The following is a 17,942-nucleotide window of genomic DNA, read 5'->3' as shown; positions in this document are numbered from 1 at the left end:
CCAATAAAACTACACATTAAGTTTTTTAAAAAAATCCACTTGTTATTCCGGAAAAACGTGTCGTGTTTGGCTTTTAAATTACAAAATTATTCAGAACTTTCTTTTTCTTTTTTTTGTTTGTTGCTTAATAATCGCATACATTCCTTTATATATATTCTAATTTATCTTAATTCTTTCAATGCAAACAACGAAAATGAACGTGGGAGTATTAAAATGAAATAGATAACGCCCTGAAACGAGAAAATACGAGAATACATGGGTGGTCTCCCAGCGGAAGCTAACAGTGTTGATCAGTCACTGGTATTTCATAGGGCGAAGAGACGTTCATATTTAGCTTAGGAAATAATGAATTCGCACCGCTAACATGCACCTTCTGGGATTTATTCATGTCATGGGATTTATATTCTAGTTGATGAAATTTATATAAACAAACATGTCTGTGTGCCAAAGTGGAGAGTAAGGCAGCAACAGAGGAAATATTGGGTGGAAATCCGGTGTTTAGAACAGCCCGAATTTTGTAAATGGCAAACATGGACGACCGTGAAAGTATTTACGGTTCCAATTATTCGCAATCATCTGTGCCAGTAACGCCTCCAGGATTAGAGGCGATATATACAGAATGTCGGCGACTTTATCCCGACCAACCAAACCCGCTACAAGTAACAGCATTAGTAAAATACTGGTGAGTAATGTGTTGGACATTGTGGCCATGTTTGTATATTGCAGGTTGGGCCTTTGTTGTAAACACGGACTAACATTATCCTTCATGTGTTATTTTTAAGGTAAAATGTCATCAGAAAACTTGTTTTCTCTTCCCTGTGTTTTATTGTTATTGTTAATGTATGAAAAATACCGAAGGAATGTTCCAGCATACCTGTCCCGGGGATGTTATGAATGACGGGCGTTGAATATTATGGTCGTGTATTCAAATTTGACTTTTAAAGTTCGGGCATTTCCTGGCTGGAGTGTTCAAAATAGTACCATTGAGTTTTATTTTTGACTTATCAAAATTACTTTGGGTATTGAGTTTGTAGTGGCATCTAGTGGCGATTTCCGTGAACAAAAATTCAGATGGTAAAAATCTTAATGTACTACAACTGGTAAAAGTCCATGCAAGTGGCTGAGTGCAGCTGAAAGCCAGGACTGTGTATTCACAACCACGAACCCCAATAATTTTCGTTAAAAATATCTTATTGAAATCAAGCTTTATTTTCTAGATTTTTAAGTTTTTTTTTCAGTTTTAACAGTTTTAATTTTAACTGTTTTATTATGTTATATTCTGTAAATGTTATCAATTCTGTATTGACTTTTTGACAAGTTAAGATAGATATCTATATATAAGTCATGGTACGTTTTTATCTTCTGACCATCCCTACCATTTGATTACGTACAACTGCCCTATACATAGCATACAATTTTACGAAATGGAATGAACTTGAATAAGTTCTAAAATAGAAAATAGCAGATGATCAGTAAACATTGATACTTTTTTGAAGCAGTCGTAGTCGTAAAGGCCAAAAAAAAGTAAGAAAAACATTTGAAGGAAAACAATGAAATCATTGTAGAACAAAAATTAATGATTCATTTACTAAATTTTTAAAAAGTAATTATAGAATATAGAATTTTTAAGTGTTTCTGCATTTTTGCTAATGATCTTATTACATTTGTACTTGGATAGAAAGTAAGATCAAATTTAAAAAAAGCAGATTGTGGTCTTAATAGAAAGAAAAAGTTTTCATAAAAAAAAAAATTATCAAAGCAAACAAATCTTGGTTCAGATATGCCATACCAAGTATTTGCTAGCTTGTGAATAATGTTCTAAAATTATCTGGAATTCAGAAATTGTTTATTACTTTTCTAAATTTGTATTTAGCATATTTTTTGTTTTATTTATTGTCATGTTAAAACATTTGTTTTTATGTAAACATTCCTTATTTTGATTTGTTAAATTTTTGTTGTAGTTTTTTTTAAAGGTCTGAATAACTGATGTTAGTTTTTTTTTGTGAGTTATCAAAATTGATCCGTTAAGATCATTATTGTTCACAAATTTGACAAAATATAGTTTTTTAATTACAATAGGTCTCAAGGAAATCCAGTCATTTGATAGAAAGCTTTGTGGAATCTGAATGTGCACAAAATGTGTATACATAATAATCCAATGATTTGATCATTTATGGAAAAGAAAAAGAAATGTAAAGAAATGATTTTCATCTTGAAACTTCATTTTAAATTTTTTGATGATAAATAGAGAATTTGATATATAGTGTTGAGAAATTGTATGATTTCTTCTGGAGTTTCAGCTTTCATATACCAAGTATGAAATTTTCTGTTGTGTATAAATCCTTCCTAGCTAAAATTATAAATTATGCAACTCGCTTCCCAAAATGTTTCTTTTTATAACTGCAGGTTTTTATACAATAGTTACAATTATATTTTAATTTAGTTAATATACTCTATCTATTTCATATTTACAATGAATGTTTGCTGAGGTACTTAACAGCAAAAAGGATAATTTTTCAAACATTTAATTAAAAAGATTCAAATCAAATTAAATATTTCAAGATGGGTCTTTTTAGCAGGTTGGTGCAGTTTAGGCAAAAATTAGGATTTTATTTTCAAGTTTTAAAAAAAATGCATCTTTAACATTTGAAAAAAGTAATGAAACAAATATATATAATTTTCATTTGATCAACCAAATTATAATTGTTGTTAATTAATGATATTTAGTAAACAAACCCTTACAGCAAAGTTCCATGAAACAGGGTACAAGTGTACCAGATATGGGAATAAACTTGTTTTTTTCTCCCCTGGATTGTAAACAGATTCCATTAAAAATCTCCCATGATCTGCTTAAGTAGTCGTGGCTAAGTGTAGGGTTCAGGGTTGGGGGTGGGGGGTTGGACAACGCAGAGTTCCCCACTTTCTTGTCTTGATCTATGTAGATGTTTATAAGTACTTAAAGGGATTGTGGAATGCCAACACAATGGGCCGGTAACAGAGAGGCCTGAATAAGTGGAGCCTAGGTAGAGGAGGTATTGTGGAGAACGAGTTTGTTGATATATTGATTAATCCCAGGAGAGATACCCTTTTGTGAATTACATATAAGCATGGGGTAGAAACCAAAGGTGATTGATCATTGTAATTTGATAATAGGGTGTTTAATTCAGGCAGGTTTTTGTTGTTAAAGATGTTGGAGGCACTATCTATTTAGAACCAAAGTGACAATTAACAATACCAAATACCATTTGTTTTATCATATTGTTCTGTCCATTTGACATCTTAATTATAGTCATTTACAAATGTAACTTACAGGCCTTTTAAAATGATGAAACTTTTTGTAGTATTTTATTAGAAGTGAAATATTTCAATCTATGTTATTTAACTATTCAGAAAAACAACATCCATGACCATGTCCACGAATTACAAGTAATTGTATCACTCGGCATATTATATGATAAAGGGACTTTTCTAAATATAGATCACCAGTTTCAAATGAAACATTTACAAAAAAGATTTTGCAGAGGTCATTATCTACCTAAGGTTGAAATTGAGAATCTTGTTATATTTTGAAAAGCAGTCCTAGGAACCAGACATATCCAACGAGACCAATATCTATGTCGTCTCTCTTGGACTTAAAATTTGAGATTCCAGAGACGATGTCCTAGGGAAGTCTATCTATGTCAGTACATAGTGTTAACTTCAAACCATGTACCTAGTACATACGTCTGCTGAAACTATATGATAAGTATGATCTTTCATAGAGGTTCTAAAAGCAAGATACACATACTGGTCTCTAAGTGTATAAACATGTAATGGCACAGGCCTATATTTCATATACATCCAGTTTGTCAGTTTGTATTTTTGAAGACAAAACATGTACGGTTGGCTGCATGTGTATGGCAGACAGCCTGCTAAACCCTCACAATGACATGCACAAACAATGAGGCAGGACACCTTGCTATATTGTCCTTTAAAATTTAACAGGGCAGTGAAATACAGAGTCCACAATATTAAAATAATGTACCATAACGTTATGACATTCTGTACCATGGCAGTGTGTACTTCAAAAATATATACATCAGACACAAGAAACAATGCAACTTATAATTTGCGACAGCTCTCATTAGAGTTTTATCTTAAAGCAAACCTATTACATTTCAAAAATGAATGAATGTAATGTAAAAATTGTGGCGTCTAATTATAACTTGTGTACATCATGAAAATTGGCATCATCCCACAATTTTACCATGGCAAACCACAATTATCTATCTGGGTATGTGTATAACATAACGGTGATTTGTTAAGTTCTCAGTCTAGCAAATAAGGAAGGCAATTAAAACAAACATGTCAATGTTGTTTTTGTTTTAAAATGAAGAGAGATTTGTAGTGTTAAAATTTTGTGCATAATTTGTTATTGCTTAAAATTATATACTCTTATCTATAATTATAGGAAATGTAGGTTTCGGTCACTGTGGTACTACAATATACTTACTAGATATGTTGGGAGCTGCATTTGACATGGATCTTTCAGATTAAGAATCCCTTTCTTAAAGGGCAGACAAATTAAGTTGTATTTAGCTAAAAAAGTAGAGATAGTTTTGTTTCTGGATTTATTTTTAGGCATACTGTCTGTGAAGTAGCTGATGGCTACCTCACTAAACAATATGCAAAGGGGCCTGCTGCATGCTATCCTGATCTAGAGCAAATGAATTTTGGGAAGGTCTCTTTGCCCATTGCGTCCAAAGCACTGGGCAGTCTATGAGTAAATTAAATCTCCTGAGAAAGGCTTAATTTCAGAATGGCAAAGTTGGACAATACAAAATGACTACAGTACATACATGTATTTCTGGCAGTTCTTACATAGAGTATTCCAAAGATCTCAAAGAATGCTATATATTTAGAGTTTTTTCGGGACAAATCCTAAAACGTATTTCACAAGTTACAGCTGCCAACTTAAATTAATTCAGTGTTTCTTTATCAAACAATGTTTGTTTTCATTATGGATTCTTTCATTTCATTATTTGGAATTCGAAAATACACGGAACATGATTCATACACATTGAAGCTTGACAAGTAACATGTAAAATATCTTTCAAACTCTCTCCTTGATTTTCTTCAAAGAGATTACCAAGGGTACCAGTAGATTCACACTGTTTAACAAAAGAATCCTGTATTTGTAATAATTACTTTTTGTATGAACATCAGGAAAACCTGAAATATAGAAGGAACATATATTTTAACTTTGAAAGATGTTTTATTACATTAAACAATCATAACAGTTGTTAATTTCAATAAAAAAAATAAGCTTTTACAAAATTAGTCTCTGATAATTACAAGTGTGACTTTTTTCCATGGAGAAGTGAGGCAATATCCATAATAACATACAGTAGTGTTATGTTAAGGAAGAACCATGAAAGGACTGGTTTTAATTAGCATATGTGTTCGATAGAGAGTATTGTAGGGCAGCGATGCTATGTGGGAGAGCGACCAGGAATAATTACAGCCAGGGGGCCGGGCTGTACGAGGTCGATCGCTCTCATTACCAAGTGATCACGAGAAGTAGATCAGTTAGCTTCACAAGTGCTGAATGAAAGCGCAGAAATATATTGTAGTCCTTCAAATGTTTGTATTGAACTGTCTTTGTGGGCTTTGTTTTTTTTTCAGTGAATACTTCCTATAAAGAATTCCAAGATTAGGAATAAATTTGATCCTTTCATGCAATGGAAATTTATGAGGACATACAATTACTATAATGTATAGATTATTGAAATTATATTTATAAATACAATAAACAGTATACACCATGTAGATTGTTCGTGCGGTAGTGATCGACTACCTGTAAACATTTACAAAAATACAGGGGTATGATTATTTGTGAGAAACACAGGTTGTGATTGCTCACTTGTATAAGCTAACTATGTAGCAAAGGTTTAATCTTTGGACAGAGATCGGAGTGGTGGATTAGGGCCATGCTCGGCTTGGCAGATACACTGCAGCACTCATACTACGACAGGTGAATGCTATCGACTGGCTTTGTTGGACTGTCAGTAGGGGGTCCTATAGGCGTTGCCTCACTGAGCGACTCAATGAATGTTGTTGACACAGTGTAGACCATAGGGGGTATCTCACTTACCTCCGGCCTAGACCTTGGGTGGGCGTAGGGAGTCCGCTATACATGGCAACTATCGGCCACTGCCAGACATGTTTACCTGTGAACTCATTATTGATATAAACAGACATAATCTGACTCTCACCTGCAGTGTGGATGGGTACCTCATTCGGTGTTATTTTACGTGTTGTTGGTATTTGAAATTAATTTTTGCTTTGCAGGTGGAAAACATGCTGTAATTTTAAAACTCAACACTGATGTCATTCTTTTTTTCAGTAATAATTGTAAGCAAATCAACAAAACTTGCGTCTTTGTTACAAGACTCATTCTAGGGCTTTTAGGGAAGGGGCTAATGGTAATCCCCAAACAATTAAAATTATTCAAGCTTTATTCTCAAATTTTGCAATCTACTTCTAAACATGTCCTCCCAAATTTTACCATTTTTTTCCCCAAAAATCACGAAAAGTGCCCCCATCCCAAACCACTGATAAAAAGCCCCCACTGTATCATTGCCCCGTAATTAATAAAGCCATGCCACAATACCCCATACATGGAACGAGAGATTATCAATTATTGGCCCCCTTGGCGTATTGAAGAGAAATTTAATTTTGATAAGTATATTGGATTGATTCGGCTATTAAATTGTAAAAAAATGTAGTTCACTGTGCTTGTAAGTAGTGGAAATCACAGTATTATTATCAAGGGTAGACCTAACTTAGGTCACACTTGACTGTGTAGGAGAACACCTTCATTAGTATATATTGTGTTTTTTTATTAGAAATTTAAATACCAGCTGGTTAAATTAGTAGATAGTGTTTAAGTAGCTTTTAAGAATGGGCTGTAGTCAGAGTGGAAATGGGGAGATTTTATCGTGGTGAATCCCAGGTGTACAGATATTGATAAGATTTATGGGATGTCTTGCATGCTTGCTGATGGCTTGACACAATATAATGTATATGGCAGATATGTTTAAAGATTTTATGTAAAAAACTATCTACATTTAATTTGAAACTTGTAGATAATTAAAAGATGAAGGGCAAATTGGACCCATATCATGAATATGGATTATAGTGTTAATATAACTGACAAATCCTTGACTGATTGCCTAGTACTGTTATTGAGATTTGTAGGAATTGATCATGATATGAGTTTTGCACAGGGTAGGGCTGTATACCGGTACTATTGTATATCATATTTCATGATTGAATTCTTAACAGGATACATATTCCACCTGAAACTGTCAACTGACAGCCGTATTGTAAATCTAGTACTATTTACAATAAAGGTACAATTTATGTATGGTTTTTGAGTTAAAAAATAAGTATAAATTCATTTTTTAAGATACATTTGTTATTTAGAACAACTCAACTGGTTTTGAGATGGAAGTATTTTAATATTAATCGGAGATTTAGTCTCATACACTTCTTTACCTTTGAAAGTCTGCATGGATTAGCTAAAAGAACAATTTTTGTTAATCTGGTCATTTCACAATTTCATTTCAGATGAAATTTTAATTTGAAAAAATAGGAAAAAGAATTAAGAATAAAGTTTTTTTTAACATATTAATCTATGATAAAAAATGTATCTGTAAAGTTGTACCGTAGCTCATGACATGACACAGGCATACCAACAATATTTTATTTCATGAGCTAAAATAAAAACCTTTAGCCAATATGAGGGGAATTTAATCTAAAGCCAAAGAATATATTCTAAAGTAAAACCATATCTTAAGTTTAGACAAACTTAACCTTAGTTGACCTTTTGTATAAATCTTGGTTTTTGTTTTCCAGGTTGGGTGGTCCTGACCCCCTCGACTACATTAGCATGTACGCTCACCCTGGGGACGAGAATAGAGGTATTCCATCACATTGGCATTACATCAGCTATGGATTGTCCGATCTCCATGGTGATGGTAGAGTGCATGAGTAAGTATTTGTGAAGACTTTAAGTTAATAGTCCTTTACTTCTTTAGTCATTTACTATATATATATATTTAAAGACAAGCTCTTTGTTAACGTTTGTGACTCTTTTGTGTCATATTCTGGCAGTTTCTCCATGATCATTATACTCTTCCCACATGAAAAACGAATCACATTTTCATTTTTATTTGTTTTTTTTCTTTGATCAGAAGCAAGACAGGATGAAAATATTCCTATTTTCAGTATAAATTTTAAACTTGGGTAGGCCCGTAAAAGACGCTGGACAAAAATTTCAAAATGACTTGTAATTATATGAAGCCACGATATTTGCTAGATAATTATAAATATGATATGTGATAATTCTGAGCCTGTAGGCGGTGGCCTAGAATAACAGGGATCTGCTGCTCTGTGTGTGGCACCCCTGAGTGTGGCCTCTGCATGGGTGGCCCATGTCAGCGGCCAGTCAAACAAGCATTAACATCAGGCAGAGGCAGCCAACATGATGAATTATTGAAGAAAGCTATAATGAGTCGGGTTGACACTAGCAAAGTTTCTTCTCATTACGACCAGTTCAAAGCTTGGCATTGATAGAATCTGCGTGGGATTATTTGACTTTTACTAGCTCATATGCCCTAAAGGTGTGCAGCCATGGGTGGCTCCTATCCTCTGATGTGATCTTAGTTATGGCACCGTTGCACAAAAAACATCTGTTTTCCAGCCATTTTAAACAGGTGTGATTTTTCTCACAGTCAATGATAATGCAGATGGCGATTTATTGTACCACCTACCTTGAAAATCAACGTCAAGTTTCATTGTTTTAATGCTTATCTTCTTTATAAATACTTAGATATATGAGAAACGTTTTCAATTAATAAATAAATTATGTCCCTCAAATTGTGACATATTATTACTCTATTTAACTACTGGTATAGCCAATTTCCTGTCTAGACACCATTTTTAAATACTCCTAGATGTACATGTATTACTTTTGTTAGAACAATACACATTTAAGTTTTGGGGTGTTTCACCTTTGTTGGACATTTTGTTAGGACAATATACATTTAAGTTTTGGGGTATTTCACCTTTGTTAGACATTTTATTAGGACAATAAACATTTAAGTTTCAGAGTATTTCACCAAGGCCATTAACAGAATGATTAATTAACTTTATACTTTGAAATTTTGTGGCAAACGACAAACTGTAGCAATGGAATATGTAGCTGAAAGAGAAAAAATGCAACATGTCAAATTTTACAAATACTTCATAATTCCAAATTGAACTAAAAATTGAACTATCAAAGATTCCTCATTCTGTTACAGTTAATACTTTATTAATGACGTACCATCGACTTAAATCTGCATTTATCAGCACTTTTCCAGCCTAATTTGAACACTACGAAGAAGATATGATATATAATGCTTAGAGATCATAGAATAGCAATGACAATACTTTGATATTTGCTGTCATTTTGGTACACATTTGACAAGAGCTAAATGTTTGTGTTTTTCTATTTTCAGTCATTCCTTCCGACTTAATGGTACAGAGGGTCCAAGTGGATTTGGGTTCGAGTTAACTTTCCGATTAAAGAGAGAACCAGGGGAGACCAATCCACCAACATGGCCAGCTACATTGATGCAGGCATTATCACGTTACGTCTTTCAAACAGGTAGATAATCTATATATAGCTGTCACATCTGTTTCGCTGTAGACCGGATGTCTTGCTATAAGGCAGCATGTCTTTTTAATTTCTAGAGAAATTTCAGCAAATTATGTTATTGTCTGGAGAAAAATTCTGCTTCCTTAATTTCAGTCATAGGGCTTGTCATAAGTTAAAATTGGTATACATACTAACACACATGCTTCTTTAGAATGGCCAATGTGTTTTGATAGCAGTTTGAACTAACTGTTTAGACATACCAGTAACACAATCATGTACTCTTCAAAGATGGCAACCATCTGCTGTGTTCTGTATGAAAAATTTTCTCTATTGTAGAAAATGTTCTGTTTCGTGGGGATCACATTCCGTGGCACATGCCGCTGGACGGCAGTGAGTCACGGATACAACACATGTTGATGGCTGAAGATGCGCAGCTATTACCTATCACGACACCATTAGGCTGTGTCAACTTTGTTCAGGTAACACATTCTCTAAAGCTTTATAATTAAATCTAATATTAGAATGGCCTGGGCCTCCATATTATGAAACAATATGGTAAAATTTTTGAAAAGATTTTGATCAATCTTCTTTTATGTTTTATTGAAAGATTTTTCTTCTTTTTGGAAAAATAACATTTTTGCAATGGGAAAGAACATTTTTTGGGAATAAAAATCAACAAGTTTGTAAGATACATAATATGATTAATATCAATACATGTTTTTGCTCTGATATTCATGTGTATCAAAGTATTTATCAAATGTACATAGTCTGTGATATGGTATATGAAATAACAGTGACATTCCATACTGGTCCTTCCCTATACAGATAATCGGTGTTTGTGGAGAGGAATTGTGTGCTGCACAGCATTGGACAGGTCCAGGAGTGATAGAACTCATCCGCTCCATACCATGGTAAGTATCAGAACAGAAGTTATATAATGGCATTTATACAACATTGAATACATATCGGGCCTCATCTGTATATTAATTTATAAACTAATAGATATCAATATAGTCCTGTAATGAGCCCATGTATATCTATAAAATGTTATAGTTACATAGTAATAGTAATATGATGAATCAATAGCCATGTAATAATAGTAATATATATAATAGTTACATAGAAAAGCCCATCAAAATTTTTCTGTCTCCAAGTATTAATCCTGTCCCCTGTCTTTGAGTTATGCGTGGATTTTATTGTTTGATTATTTCAACTGGTTCTGATATGATAAGATTGATCTACTTAAGTTTCTTCCTTCAACACCATCATATAAATTTTTGTCTGAGAGAAAAAGCAATAATACATTCTGCAATCATCCATATCTCAGACAAGACTTACAAGACAGTCCCCTAACAGAGGTTACTGTACCAATATTACCTATCGTAAAAGAGTCACACAAAAGAAAATTTTGGGTTATGCATTGCAGTGCTGGTGGGCCCTGGTTGATCACAGACATGAGGAGAGGAGAGACAATATTTGAAATTGAGCCACATTTTCAGGTTAGTAATAAATTGATATCCTTCTATCGTCTTCATTCTGTATCTCATGTGTATATATTAGTGGATGAATTAAGGATGAGACGCCTGTTGGACTCACTGATTGGGCTTGCAGTGGGGCAATTGTAATCAAACTTTGTAGCCTGAGTTGCTCAAAGCCTTGTTAGAGTTTACCAGCCCTAAGTGTAAAAATTAAATTGCCACAGAAAAAACAAAGACTTCCAAATAAAATTTAGTGTCAAAAATAACAATCTGACATAATTATTTCCAGTTTTGTTTAAATCATATTTGAAAATTTTCAGTTACACTGGTTTACTCTTTTCAAGTTTTTACAATTGGAACTTGGGTGTAGACCATATTTCTCATTTATTTATCATTTATTATGTGCACTGTATGTTCTAGGATCGTGTGGACACTGGTATTGAGACTGAGGGCTCCAATCTAAGTGGTGTCAACAGTCGGTGTTCGTGGGAAGAGCCAGGTGATGGGGGAGATGACTTCTACAATGAAGATGAAAAAGAAAACCGTATGATAGAGGAACGACGAAACAGCAACAATGAGGAACGTCCTCAGATATCGGACTTCGGTAGGTGAAAAATTGTAGTCACTGATGATCTGAAAGGGAAAAAAATTGAAATGAATATTTTATGCTTGTGTACAAAACAAAATGTAACACTAGATCTAGATGATTATTTAATCTTAAACTGAACTTAAAATCTGGCTACACCCAATGCAATCGATTGTAATGGAAATTGTTTTTGGCAACAGACTCGGAACAGATCAAGGCAACATTGAAACGTGGTCTCAATGGCTCCCGACCTGGACATTTTGCACGCAGGGAATTTGAATATGATAATGGGTAAGCAGTTTTGAACTCTAGATATTAACAAAACAGAAATGTTTGGAAGTATAACATTTTATGACAGTTATTAATGTATGTTCGTGTTACCTGAATGTTTTGTAGCATCTCAAATGACTTTCAGTAACGTTACATACTTATGAATGTTAAGTAAAAGAATTGAATCCCTGTATGAGCAAGATGAACATCTTAAATGATTTTCTGATCATTACCTGAGTTAATAGAAGTTCCCTCATTTTGTTCTTTGAAAACTAAAGGATATATAGTGACTATGGTATAGACTTTTCCTATATGTCTCTCTTTCTGATTGCAGTAATCGGATACAGTCTCGGAAGCAGTCATTTGACAGTACCGCCAGTTCAGATGGACCTACAGAACTTCTGCGAACACGCTGTTTAGAATCTGTACATTTGAAGTTTAATTTAGAGGCAGGGTCTCTTCTGCCATTAGCCCTTAAGGGGCGACTCAAACATGGACGCCATTTTACATTCATGAGTGCATTAAATGATACAGCAATTACGCTAGTTTCAACAAGTGTAAATGGATCTATAGCAGACGAGAACCACCCCTTTGCTGCCCACGGGCCCTGGCTACAGGTAAGATAACTCTCTCCACAGTAGCCTCTCCTTTCTAGATCTAGGGATGCACATGTTGTTACCTATTTTATTTTTGGCTTTCATATTTGTTCAAACGAATGACCTAGAACATCTGTCAAGGTGACAAGAATCAGTTGTGTACAAAGGAAAAACCATTAGGAAAACTCATGTGAATAAGGCTTTGATAAGCAGTGTACTTAAAAGGAGTTTTAAATGAAAGAGCTAAAATTTGAAATTTTTTAAAGGATATTTACTGGTATGTTACAGGTATGAGTGTTACTAAGTAAAGGTATTTACTGGTATGTTACAGGTATGAGTGTTACTAAGTAAAGGTATTTACTGGTATGTTACAGGTATTTACTGGTATGTTACAGGTATGAGTGTTACTAAGTAAAGGTATTTACTGGTATGTTACAGGTATGAGTGTTACTATGTAATGGTATTTACTGGTATGTAACAGGTATGTTACAGGTATGAGTGTTACTTAGTAAAGGTATTTACTGGTATGTTACAGGTACTGTTAACTGATGACTTTCTGGACGAGATGATCTGTGATATAGAGGAACTGTGTAACCCTGATGAGGTAAGCAATTCTCTTCTATATCTTCAATATAATGGACTTTGTTTTGTGTAGATTTTGTGTGGAGTCCTCTTTTACACCCTCACTATTACAGTGTTTTGTCTGTAGGTTCTTAGAAGCCCGCTTCTATGCCCTCAATATAAATAAAGATAAAAAATCCTCAAACTCTTTTCATAAATATTATCATAATTGGAAACTCCAGCAGGACTCTATAAATGTTTACCAAATCAATAACCACTGTACTTTCTTGTTTCAGATGTTGTGTCCAAAGACATTCAGCTGGCCTGAAAGAAGACTTTGTATCACAGTGCTTTCAGACTAGGTGTAGAATCCTGATGTACGGTATTGGTGAAGACTTGGAACTTTTACATGCTGTTTGGTGTAACAGTATGTCAAGTCCTCCGTGGTGCAATCTCTTAATCAGCTCGCTTCGTGCAGCATTGTGTGTAAAACACCAAAATTTAGTCGCATAGCAAAACATTGATCAAGAGGTATTCAGTGTTCTCTGTCCTAAAAGAGATTCAGTCACATATATTGCACAACATTGACAAAATGTATTTTGTACTGGAAGAAATTCAGTCAAATAGCACAGCATTGATGGAAAGGCATTTTGTACTGGGAAAAATCCAGTCATGTTGCACAAGGTTAATGGAGGTATTCCCTATAATATTTCCTGGAAGATAAGTCAGATCCCTGATAAGATTTTGCAATGGGAAGGTCAGGAAGATTTGTGCAATTTGTGAAAGGAATATTGTTACCCTGGATTATCTAAGCAGACCTACATTAGTGTGCTTCTACACTTTGATTGCCAATATGTGGAGAGATTTTGGTGTTTCAGTGGATATTATATGTAGACCTATATCAATGGGCTACTATACATAATGAAGAGAGTGTTATGTTGGATTTAATCAATGAACTGTTTCCAATGATTATAGGTGGCATTTGTCAGCATTCTTCTACACACAGATTTGGAAGGTGTGGTGCCTCTGTGTGCAATGGGTACAATTGTTATGGGTCAGGATTCTACTCCACAGAGGGTATATGACCTTACTCGTTAATGACTTTTGATCTGTGGTCAAATTTCTTGTTCCATATTAACTTGACTGCAGATTTGTTATACATGTTCCCAGAGCAGATCATCTATTTCATATGTGAGTTACAGAAATGTGACGGAGATTTGATGATTAAGATGGATGTTTACATCAGTCAGTCAGATGATAGTGAAATCTTGTTAACCGAAAAAAATTACTTGTTTTATATATATATATAATATCAAAATGATAACGGGAATGGAGAGTATTAACATATTTTTCTCTCCCCCACCGTTTGGCTGCGGTGTTAAATGAGAGTCTTGTCCCCCACCACTTGGCCGCGGTGTTAAATGATGAGGTGATATAGTAATATCTCATTTGGCCTCCGACGACATGCAACAAGGTTGATTCGACCAGCTATAAAACAATTATAGTAGAAAAAGCTTGTTGAGATTAATTCCCTTGTGTGATATCTGGTATAATGGCTTCTTTAGATCTTTAAATTCTTCCACTCTGACGTAATTAAAAGTACTTAAGACATAGTCACAGTTTCAATGAATATTTTAAAATGCTCCAATAATTTGATTTCATTTACTGTTCCTTTCCTATACTTTATATAATTTCATTTGATGTGAAAGTGTAACGAAATGACCCAGTGTATGGATAATTGCGACTGGTTGCTGATCTCAAATTAAAAGAGAGATGTTAGTTAATAATCTCAAATTGGAAGAGCGATGTAAAATTTATATTGATCTTGGAGAGATGTTTCAGGTTTTTATGATAGATACAATATTATCATTGACAAATCCATTGAATATGGGTTACCCCTTTGCTAAATTGAGAGAGGTGTTGTGCGATATTTAATGGAGAGTGAGGGTTGATTTTATTCTGATTCTGATCTGAAAATGATGTTTGGGGGAATTGGGTTATCACCCAACAGAAATACAGAACATTTACTGTATAGCTTGCTAAGGAATTCATTGTGTGAAATTTAATGAAAATATGTCATATTTCAACATAAAATTTATTCTGTATGTACAGATGTATGTGTTTATGAAACTAAAAGTCATTAATGTAGAGATTTGATAATAGTTTCCATTTAGAGATACTGAAATTTTGGTAACTCTCTCTTGTATTAATGAAACTAAATGTCATCAATTCAGAGTTTTTCATTCAGGGATATCGATTCCAGGTCATGTTAAACAACTCTCAGAAGGACCACTTTAGTCAAATAGTGCTGTCAATAAAGTCTCCATAATTTATAAGCTTATTATTGAAATGCTATATCGATACAGCAATAAGCCCATATCTGGCAACAAGCCCATGTCTGGTAATAAGCCAATGCGTGGTAATAAGCCCATCCTCAATTGCTATTAAGTAAGATTATGAACAGTTGCAGCTGCTGTTCTGTTGTTCTGTGACTTAAGCCCTTCTCCAGACATTGCAGTATAAGTCGCCTGTAATGTGTTGGCTGCTGGGCTTATTCATTATAAAGTCAATGTTTTTATTGTAAGAACTGTAAATTTTAAATGCGTATATATTAATTATCTTGTTCTATTTGGTGTTTTTTTTTTTTTTAAGATTTGAAATATAGATGTTGTCATAATAATATATAGTTATCATAAAGGTTTACACATATGTGTTCACGGATGGTTTACATACTTTGTTAAATGTTTTGACTGTTGGTGATTTTCATGATGACGACTGTATGCACGTATTTTGCCTTGTTATAGTTCAATGTAACCTTGTGCCATTGATGGGCACATAGATTTAAATAGGACATATTTGCAACTGATGAATTATTGTGAGATTCTCTTGTTTAATTTCTAATACCAATGCAGGTGTTTTATATTAATTTCAAGAAATGGCTATTTAGCACACAAATATACTGCAAAAATGATATATTTTCATTGTTGGGAGGGGGGTTTCAAATTTGATGTTTTTTCAGAAAGTTTCTGTTTCATTGATGTTATTTTGTTGAAATACACCGTTCACAAAATCCACTAGTGCAAAAAAAAAAACTTGTCATTTTTTATCATTTCATGCACATGTATGTATATATATGAATTTGCAGTATAACACTACCAATGACATCGGCGAACATAAAACTCCCATGAAAATTAATGATTTGACAGTAATATATAAGCTGTGTAAGCCTTAAGTCGGCTTTCCTTCCTCTTTTCTTTTAATGTTTAAGTTTGGCCTTAATTAGAGGTGAGATATTGTAATCCTCACTACACCTCTGACTGTTACAGTTGACTGAACATAATTACAGGTGAGGAATTGTGATGCAGCGTGACCTGCCCTGGTGACTTCGCAGTTGGAAGTCTATAACAATTCATTAGCTCGTGTATACATTCTATAATATTTTATACTAACAAAAGCAGGGGGTAGATTTAAATCCTTTAATGTTACATGTGCGTAGTTGTTAATTCAGTTTACGGATTTGTCAAGTTCACATTTATGGGTTTACAAATGCATGTGTAACCAGTTGGGGGGGTTGGTTGGTATATAATGGAATGTAACTGGGTGGGGTGGGGGATAAAGGTTAACCTGATATGTAGAGGAGAGTGTGGAATAAGTTTAGCATGGTGATCTATTCTTAAAAAGGCAATGAAACTTGTTTGGATACATAAATTTCATCTTTAATATGTAGGTGACAAACTGGATCTGTCAAATTTACAAAGAGGATATTTAATCATTGGTAGTGATAACAAGTAGATCTTGTGCATATACAAACTTTGCTAATCAGTATGATAAGGATATTTTTCAAATGACTTGGCAATGATAATAATGTACATATCATTTAGTTTTACTTGCGACATGATCTACATATTGTGTACAATTCATATATATACATGTATATATCTGCACACTTATAACACCATACAGGCAGGTCGTCATGGGCTGGTCTTTGCTTATTTCAACCTTTGGAACAAAATAGATGTTTATCAGTTTAATTAAGATCTGTGAGCGATAATTAATTGGCACTGGTTTTGATTGCCAAGATGGGAATGTCTTGAAACCTTATCCAAAGTAGGACTTCTATACATTGTTAATTTGGTACATATGAGGTAGCCAAAAAATCAGCATTATTCATTGTCTTGTAAAAATTGACAAAGTGATAGTTGGGATTTTTTTTACTGTTGAATACATTGTATATTTACCAAACTTGTGCCATTTTTCTGTCGTGTTGAATGCATGGCACTGCATTTTTCTAACATTATGTAAAAAGTTACAATTGGATATGATTAAATATCAGATGCTTGTTCATTATTAGTTTCTTTTTCGATAATATTCAAAAAAGTTATATCATGGGAAATGGTCTGTTAAGAACTGTATTGGTTTTTCTTCCTCCAAGTATGTTTTTCAAACATGTTTCCTGTAGCTGTTTAAGTTACAAACTTATATACCTTGGACGTCGGAATGTTGATGTATATATTGTGCTTAGTACTGGTAATTAAAGTTCCTTTGGATTTTTCACATCTGAAGTTTGCACCAAAACTTGGGACATTTGTCCGATGATCATGACATGAACAGAACATTTTCTGGAAACGTCTAGTTACATATGCTGTCTAACCCATATTTGACAACCTTTCACAGTTTTCCAATCAGTCTCTCCTACTTTTTTCCTACATAAATTGCATTCTGCAAATATATATAATTAAATCATTGTTACATAGACACTTCATTCA

At 33.7% G+C, this 17,942-nt stretch overlaps 1 protein-coding gene across 1 annotated transcript; it reads left to right on the top strand.

The window, feature by feature from the left end:
* The first annotated feature begins 361 nt into the window (after positions 1-361).
* On the top strand, positions 362-16,769 carry LOC132549568 (suppressor of fused homolog). Its single transcript, XM_060213507.1, has 11 exons — positions 362-682; positions 7,900-8,034; positions 9,546-9,694; positions 10,022-10,164; positions 10,511-10,596; positions 11,112-11,184; positions 11,584-11,767; positions 11,950-12,040; positions 12,354-12,636; positions 13,151-13,219; positions 13,473-16,769. The coding sequence occupies exons 1-11, from the start codon at positions 522-524 to the stop codon at positions 13,536-13,538; spliced, it is 1,440 nt and encodes a 479-aa protein (XP_060069490.1). The 5' UTR covers positions 362-521; the 3' UTR covers positions 13,539-16,769.
* The last annotated feature ends 1,173 nt before the right edge of the window (positions 16,770-17,942 follow it).

This window comes from Ylistrum balloti, unplaced genomic scaffold (genome assembly GCF_031769215.1).
Source record: "Ylistrum balloti isolate Yb309-2 unplaced genomic scaffold, AGI_CSIRO_Ybal_v1 Utg370066, whole genome shotgun sequence".
NCBI classification, from domain to species: domain Eukaryota; kingdom Metazoa; phylum Mollusca; class Bivalvia; order Pectinida; family Pectinidae; genus Ylistrum; species Ylistrum balloti.
This window is presented reverse-complemented; position numbering and strand designations above follow the sequence as displayed.